This window comes from Vipera ursinii (assembly GCF_947247035.1).
Source record: "Vipera ursinii genome assembly, chromosome: 7".
Lineage (NCBI taxonomy): Eukaryota > Metazoa > Chordata > Lepidosauria > Squamata > Viperidae > Vipera > Vipera ursinii.
In genome coordinates, this window is record NC_139521.1 from 68,055,995 (window position 1) to 68,064,761 (window position 8,767).

Consider the following 8,767-nt stretch of genomic DNA (forward strand, 5'->3'; position numbering starts at 1 on the left):
CCTGGCACTCTGACAAATCAGCTGTCAATTGACACATAGACATTAACAACATCTATAAAAAGGTAAAGGTTCCCCCGCACATGCGTGCTAGTCGTTTCCGACTCAAGGGGCTGGTGCTCATCTCCGTTTCAAAGCCGAAGAGCCAGCGCTTGTCCGAGGACGTCTCCGTGGTCATGTGGCTGGCATGACTAGATGCCAAAGGCGCACGGAACGCTGTTACCTTCCCACCGTAGTGGTCCCTATTTTTCTACTTGCATTTTTACGTGCTTTCGAACTGCTATGTTGGCAGAAGCTGGGATGAGTAACAGGCGCTCACTCTGTTACGCGGCACTCGGGATTCGACCCGCCAAACTGCCGACCTTCTGATTGACAAGCTCAGCGTCCTAACCCACTGAGCCACCGCGTCCCTTAACAACATCTATAGGCTATAGCAAAAGAGATCATCAACCAGCCCCAAAGAGAAAAAAAGACTCTAGCATCTTTCCACCAGTAATCAGCACCCAAATCAGCATAGAATAGATTTACTCCAAGGTCACCTTCAGACCAGTGGTGGGATTCAGCCGGTTCGCACCACTTTGGCAGAACCGGTAGCTAATTTTTTGTTGTCCAGGCCCAGAATGGACTTCCAGAAGCGGCATCCACACAAAGAACCGGTTGTTCATATATTTGAATCCCACCACTGCTTCAGACCAACCATCAAGCAAGCAATACCCCAATCAAGAAACTGCCATTAGTAAACAGCCCAACCAAAGAATCCCTAAGACCACCCACCCACCCACCCAGGCAGGCAAGACACCAGAATGTAAACTGACAGCAAACAGCACTCCTTACTAGCACTGATGATGCTACCTAGTTAGGATAATAATAATAATAATAATAATAATAATAATAATAATAATAATAATAATAATAATAATAATAATAATAATAATAATAATAATAAACCTTTATTGTCAAAGTACAACATGTGTACATTGAGATTAGCTGAGCCTCCCCCCCCCCCCCCGTGCTCTCTTCCCCAACACACAGTGACAACAAACCCTCCATCCTATCACACCATGTGAACCAACTACACCACACACCGGCTTCCCAAGTCAATTCTGCATAAAATTATGTCCCATTTAAAAGCCTAACAGCCCATGGATAAAAGCTATTTTTCAGCCTGTTGGTACGGCTGGCTATACTCCTATATCTCCTACTGGATGGTAGGAGAGTAAAGAGATACCGTCCAGGGTGTGAGTCATCCCTGAGAATCTTCCTCACTCCTGCAAGAAAACAAGCCAGCTCAGAGAGCACCAAGGGCCCCTCATTACCTACATTATCTGGGATAAGTATAAGGGATGATGAAAGGGCGACACTGCGTCAGTGATCTCTGGGTCTTCTTCAGAAAAGACAGAAGAATGTCAAAATCCCTCTCTAACTCATAGCTCCAAATATGTAAGAGTTATAGATAGTTCTCAACTTATGACCAGTCACTTAGTAGCCTTCTCCAGGTTATAACCCAGCTTTGGAGTTCTGACCTCGCCCCCTCCATCAAGTGATCATAGTTTTGGTGCTTGGCAGCCAGCCTGTATTCACGGCCATTTGCAGCATCCTGTGGTCATGTGACCACAATTTACAATGTTTTTGAACTTCCGGTTTTTAGGAAAAACACCCACTGCAAACAGTGAGTTTGCTTAAAGACCGTCTTGTTTGCTAAACAACCATTGCAGAAAATGTCATAAAATCGGGTCAGTCACATGGTGATCAGCTTAACGACCAGCCTGACGTATGACCATGATTCCGGGTACAATTAGAGTTGTAATTCGAGGACCACCTGTACAGATAATTCTGGACTTACAACAGTTCATTCAATGACCACTCAAAGTTGCAATGGCCCTGGGAAAAGTGAGTGATGGCTGTTTTTCATACTTATGACCGTTGCAGCATCCCCATGGTCATGGGATCAAATTCATACGCTTGAAACTGACTCATAGTTACGATGGTCGCAGTGTCCCAGGGTCAAGTGATCAGCTTTTGTGATCTTCTGACAAGCAAAGTCGACGGGGAAGCCAGACTCACTTAGCAACCACGTCACTAACTGCAGTGATCCACTTCACGAGGGCAAGAAAAGTGATAAAAGGGGGATAAAATGCACTTAACCAATGTCTCACTTAACAACAGAAATTTTGGGCTCAATTGTAGTCGTAGGCTGAGGACTACCTGTATCAGGTTGGAAGTTGAGAGATAAGCAGGACCTGGCAAGGAAACCTCTCCAGCTGTGTCAGTACTCATTGCAGATATATTAGGGCAGGGGTGTCAAACTCAATTTCATTGAGGGCCGCATCAGCATTGCGGTTGCCCTCAAGGGGCAGGGTGGGTGTGGCCTACTGGGTGGGCATGGCTAGAGTGCGTATGGCCTACTGGGTGGGCGTGGCCAGCTCTACATCGTTCGGATCAAGGGTGCCTATGGGGGCCTGGGCAGGAGTGGGACAGATCTGAGCGTCTCTGGCAGAAGGAGGGTCTTTGGGCCGGGGCCAAGGTAGTGGGGGCCGTTCCCTCACTGTTTCCAGGATGGCTTCACGGGCCACGTGAAACCACTTCGCGGGCCGGATCCGGCCCCCGGGCCTTGTGTTTGACATGTCTGTATTAGGGCATTCTGAGTTGAGCACTAGAAAGTGGAAACTTTAGGAAAATTTGGCTGTTTTTTTTTACTTGGCTGTATTAACCAAGGTCACCTGTTCTGTGCTCTTTCCCCCTCCCCCCCCAGCTTTCCAATGATGAAGAAATACACAATGTTGGCACGTTTTTGGCCTTTGGGTTCGGCACTCTGGCCTGTTGGATTCAGTCCGCGCTAACCCTCAAAATAAACTTGAAGAACGAAGGTAGACAAGCTGGAATCCCACGGGTGGTTTTGTCAGCGGCAATAACTCTCTGCCTAGTCCTATGTATCCTTTCAGTTTTCGCTTCTTCTTTTTTTTCTTTTCAAAATGCAAATATTGCTTTCAAAAAAAACACACAAAAACCCAGCTTGAATCCTGATAAGCTGTTTCTGGATTGTTACTAAATTCAATACTGTTCCTATTTTCATGTGCTTCATTTGATGTTTGGAGACAGCCAAATGACCCAAATTACGGGTTTTCAAACTCCCCCCCACCCCGTTTCAGTATTCAAGGAAACAAAGCTTTAGTGCTAAAAAGTTAGCTGCATTTGAATTATTATGGTTGGTTTGCACGGTGATGACGTTAAAGGTATGGTCAAAAATTGTTCATACAAAATTGCCTTTTGCAATCGATTGATCCAAGTCCATGCCGATTCTCAGTCATCCAGGTCATGGTTGTCCCAAAGGTGCTTTTTCAGGAGGCAACTGGACTTCCTTGTTTTTCTTTGAAGACATTTTGTTTCTCATCCAAGAAGCTTCTTCCGTTCTGACGGGATGGTGGGGAATGGAAGGATTTATATTCCTTGCAGACAGCTGGTCATTTGCCTTCTTTTAGAGCAGGGGGTCCCAACCAGGGGGTGCTCGCACTATATTCCAAGGGGTGCGAAAACTTGGCTTGTGTCAAAATTATAATCTATATCAAGGGTGTCAAACTTCTGACCCGCGGGCTGGACGCGTCATCCGGAAGCCGCGCCCACCCCATTGCTGGCAATGGCAGAACTGTCCCAATACGTTGCACGACATCATGTGACGTCGCGAGTTTGACACGTCTGGTGTATATGCATAATTTGTTGCCGTTATATTTCGAACGTTTGTTAAGTTGTGCAAGAATATATCAGAAGCGCTCCAGGGGTGCAGAGTGTAGAAAAGATTGGGAGCCGCTGTTTTAGTGAGTCACTAAGACCCCTTGGGGGTTTATCTATGTCCTCAGGGTCACCTGGGTAGTGCAAATATGTGTGTAGTACAAATATGAAAACATCCTGCAATGTTTTCAGATTTTATTTGGATTTCTCTGAAACGTTTTGTCCCTACAAAAGGAATGGAAAATGTGCAGCCCTGAACTCAAATTGATTCTAGCTGGGAGACAGTATTGGGGAATTTTATTCAATCTAAAAACAGCTGGAGGTCAACACATAAGACTGCTGCGAAGTTCCTACGGTGTGGGGAAATAGCCCACAGGAAATGTTGTTTCTTTCTTGATGAGATCATTCTTAAGGAGGTCCTGAATATAGGATTATGCTATTGAAAATTCCAGATCTAATGTTTTTATGCCAGAGATTTTGAAACCTATTTAGGCTGTGGAATTTTAGAAAGACAATTTTCCCAGATTGCCTAATCCAGAGACAAACGCTGAATATATAAAAAAAAATTGGCTGTGTTTGAGAGAACTTTAATTCATTCCTTTTTGCTCTTAATCTGCCAGAGATACTGTATCTTATCAAATTCTTGTAGAAGTTTAGAGTTGTGCAAAACACTATTTAAGAAACCCTGCCCTAGCCACAATCACTGTTGATAACGTATGCCTGAATTGGCACACGCTTTAGGTTTTCCTGAGAAACTTACCTTTATTGTAACATACAATATGACGTTTCTAATCTTTGTGTTTCACAAATATATACTGTGGGGGAAAAACACAAGCAGCAATATCTGCACGAGTCTTAGCAGCCAAGGAATAACATTTCCAGTTGCTTAAATTGATATGGTCTTCTTCTCATTACTAGCAAAGTTGGAAACTATGGTTGAATAAGCACTGTGAAATAAAGGTTGAGTTACAATTCTGTCAACTTAATACAGTAGTCCTCAAAGCTTACACCCATAATTGAGCCCAAAATTTCCATTGCCAAGCAAGACAGTTGTTTTGCCCCATTTTGTGACCTTTCTTGTCACATTTGTTAAGTGAATCACTGCAGTTGTTAAGTTAGTAACATGGTTGTTAAGTGAATCTGGCTTCGTTGACTTTGTCAGGTCGCAAAAAGGGACCCCAGGACACTGCAACCGTCATAAATGCATGCCAGTTGCCAAGCTCCTGACTTTTGAACACTGTGGGGGTGCTACAACAGTTGTGGGAAAAATGGTCGTAAGTTAATTTTTTTTTAGTGCCAATGTAACTTTGAACGGTCACTAAACAAATGGTTGTAAGTCGAGGACTGCCAGTATTGCTGCTTTTCATGGTCAGACGTGGGTTCGATGGGATGTAGGTTTCAGGTATAGCCCTGATTCCAAGAGGCATTTCAATGTTTGCTCCTGTTACCGTGTATGTTTCTGTGTCTTTTCCTTGACCCTGCTTCAGATTTCATTTTGATGAGTGAGTTTAAGTTTCACATGCATGCGTCACGAGTCCAGTGGGGAATGGTGATGTGCTTCCTGTGCTTCTTCGGCTCCTTCGCGGTGGAATTCAGACACTACCGGTTTGAGATCATTTGCTCCGAGTACCAAGAGAATTTCCTCAGCTTTTCTGAAAGCCTCTCTGAAGCCTCTGAGTATCAAACCGATCAGGTGTAACCCAACTTCCATTGATCAGGCGGATGATGTTTGATGTCAAATGATTGAACTCACGGCCTCTTTCATTTACTGTTTTACCTTTTTTGCTAATTTCTCCCCTGCAATCACCTTTCTCTTTTCCTTCCTTCCTTCCTTCCTTCCTTCCTTCCTTCCTTCCTTCCTTCCTTCCTTCCTTCCTTCCTTCTCCTTCTTTCCTTTTCCTTCCTTCCTTCCCTTTCTCTTCTGAAGAAAGAACAAGATGCCTCTTTGCATGGATGTGAAAAATGTTTCCAACTGAATCGCTTTCGGTTTGAGCCTGAACATCCAGCCTCAAATTCTGTGGAGATTCTCAGTCATCCAGATCATGGTTGCCCCAAAAGTGCTTTTTTTTTCTTTTTTCCAAAAGGCAACTGGACTTTGTTTTTCCTTGAAGACATTTCGCTTCTCATCCAAGAACTGAAGAAGTTTCTTGGATGAGAAGTGAAACATTTTCCAAGGAAAGAAACAAAATCCAGCTGCTTGTTGAAAAAAAAACACACGCCTTTGGGACATCCCGCCTCCAATGCAAAATGGCTGTTCTAAGTGCAAAGCGGGATGCTATCAAACTTCCTGCACGTTTTCTGGACTCAAGGCACATTTTCCCCAATGTTCAAAACAGTCCACTTCTTGCTTAGAACAGTTGTCACACATTTAGGACAGGGTGCTTTGTCCTTAAAATGGCTCATTGGGGAAACCTTTGGCCCACACTACCTCTTCGCACTTTTTTTTTCTTTCTGCATAAGGCATTTTATAACACGGTATGAGATGCTGAGTCATCAAATTTACATTTGTTTCCCATGGTCTGCTTGGGACTGGCTGGCAGAACTTAATTTTGCATTATGTTATGTTACATAAAACAGGTAGCAGAGAACTATGAACTGTTATTCATACATACAGTATATGCGGTTGCACCTTGAGTGACAATGAAAGAGAGAAAAGGTCTTGTTATCTGCAAATTTTAGACCAGGATTGCACAGCAACCATGGTCTGTGGACGTATCATAAGGCATCCATTGGGTGCAGATGATGTGTCGATAAGTTGCAATGCAGGCTGCATCTGCTGTCTGTGTGCATACACCACACAGAAGACAGGCTACGATCGTGACAGGGTTATGACTGACACCTGAGCAAGTATGTTACAGATCAGGAGTGTATCTGCTGGATACCATTGTGTATATACTATAACCTGTACATTTGGCCATGGAATTTACAGTTCCCAAGACTATTATTGAGGTTGCAAACCAGTTTCCTGTGTTACTAAGTGTCTGGGGTCAGTTGTCTGCTGAGGTGCAATGTTATCTTCCTGTTGTTTTTTTTTTTTTAAAAATTCAGACTCTCTGAAAGGAACTGCCAACTTTACCCCAGTATGATCCATTAGAGTGAGGCAGATGGTACTTGACCTCACAAAAATCAGGGCTTGGATTGTCAGTCTATCTGCCTTCCCATATTCTGGTGCTTTTACCACCCTTTATACTGAAAACAGGTTCGTTTCTCACTGACTTGGGGAACAAGAACACACACACACACACACACACACACACCAAAACAAAACCAGGAACATTTTTTTGCAGCTTCCCTCTGGGGCCCAGTTAATGGATGGTGGGCAGCTATAGAAACTTAGCCAGGTGCAGAAGATTTGTTTCAGGTTCTTTAATATTTTCATAGAGGCAGGAATCTCAAGGAACTATCCTGCAAAATCCTCCTCCTAGACAAGTTTTTCAAGTTGCATAAAAGTTCTCTTTCTCCTACATGGCCCGTATATTTAACACATCTTTTTTTTTCAGAGACTGGAAGATGTTTCTACTTTGGAATGAATGTTAAGACTAGATATGCCAATGTGAAGTTGTGGGATAGAGTTGTTACTTAAGGAGAAAAATGTAACATTGCTTGATGTGCAAAAAAAAATAATAACATCAGATGTTGGAAGGCTAACCAAGTAGCAATAACAAGGAGCTTATAAAGGGCAATTGAAAAGTTGCTAATTTGCCATATGGAATATCTACAGTTGAAGGTATAGTTTTTTTGGGATGAAATTAGTTGCCACCCTCAGAAAATATTTCAACAACGAATTGTGCGAAAAGCGGAAGTTTAATAATTAGAAATAGGACAATTTGTCAAAGTGATAATGGTTTTCAATATAGGAAACAAACGCACACAAAATTGTAAAATACACAAGTGTTTCTATATTAGAGGGGTTTATGAGAGAGGCTGCAAGTCAGGGGTAGATAGCTAAATGCTGTTCAGATGTTTGGATCTCATTTCCCATCAGCTCTGGACAGGATGGCCAATGGCAAGAGACTGTATTACAAACATCTGGTGGGTAACAGGTTGCTTACCCCAGCTGTGAAGGAATCCAAGCCAGCTGTGCTTGCCTAGTTATGAAAAGGTTGAAAACCTAAGAAATCCACCAACAAGCAACTAAATGGGTTTGTTAAAATGTGTTTTACTGTAAATAATTAATTGTCAGTTTTTTAAATCTTTTATGTTGTATCATTTATAGTTTGCATTTTTTCTGAAAGGGAGGAAAAATGGCTTTGTGAAAATTTTCTCTCTCCATTTAATATGCAACCAAACTTTTTTCATGATAATAGTGTAAATATCTTTTAAGTATTTCTTACGGCACATTTTTCAATATGGTTGAGCAAAGACTTCATAACTGCATACTGATACATGACCACTAAATAAATTTCTTTTATGGAAAGCCTGAGGATTATTTGGTGCTTGTGCCTACACAGCAACATAGTTATGTCATTGCGTGCTTTCTAAAGCTGAGCCCAAATGCCAAGTAATTAAAAGTATTCAGAGGAGTCCACTGAGAATGGCCTTGTTGCTCACTCACAGAAACATCTGTGTTCATGCAGGGAAAACACCGATAACCCAGAAGTGGTTCATCCAAAGTTATAAGGAATTATATGTTTATGTTTTTCTCCATGTGGAATATACAGGTAGTCCTTGACTTACGGTCACTTAGTGACCAAAGTTATGACAGATCCCCAAAAAGGTATCTATGACCTGAATTCCTCTGGTAACCTGCCTGCATTTATGTCCATTTGCAGTATCTGTGATCATGTGACTGCAATTTTATTTATATTTCATATTTACAATATTCTGTGTGGGAAACTGGCATCTACTTCCAGTTTCTGGCAAAAATCCCCCACAATGGGCAATGGATCACTCAACATCTATGGTATTCACTTAACGACTGCTGCAAAAAAAAAAGTAAAAAGGTTGGTCATACGATGAACCACTTAACGACTGGAATTTTATTTTTTTATTTTTAATTCCATTTATATCCCGCCCTTCTCTGAAGACTCAGGGTGGCTTACAA

At 42.3% G+C, this 8,767-nt stretch overlaps 1 protein-coding gene across 3 annotated transcripts in view; it reads left to right on the forward strand.

The window, feature by feature from the left end:
• TMEM150C (transmembrane protein 150C) overlaps positions 1-8,695 on the forward strand; it is a 40,580-nt gene extending 31,885 nt beyond the window's left edge. For all 3 annotated transcript variants that reach the window (XM_083367575.1, XM_083367574.1, XM_083367576.1), the window contains 2 exons: positions 2,750-2,927; positions 5,211-8,695. In XM_083367575.1, coding sequence (XP_083223701.1) covers positions 2,750-2,927; positions 5,211-5,422 — 390 coding nt within the window. In that variant the 3' untranslated portion in view covers positions 5,423-8,695. The remainder of the gene's footprint in view (positions 1-2,749; positions 2,928-5,210) is intronic.
• The last annotated feature ends 72 nt before the right edge of the window (positions 8,696-8,767 follow it).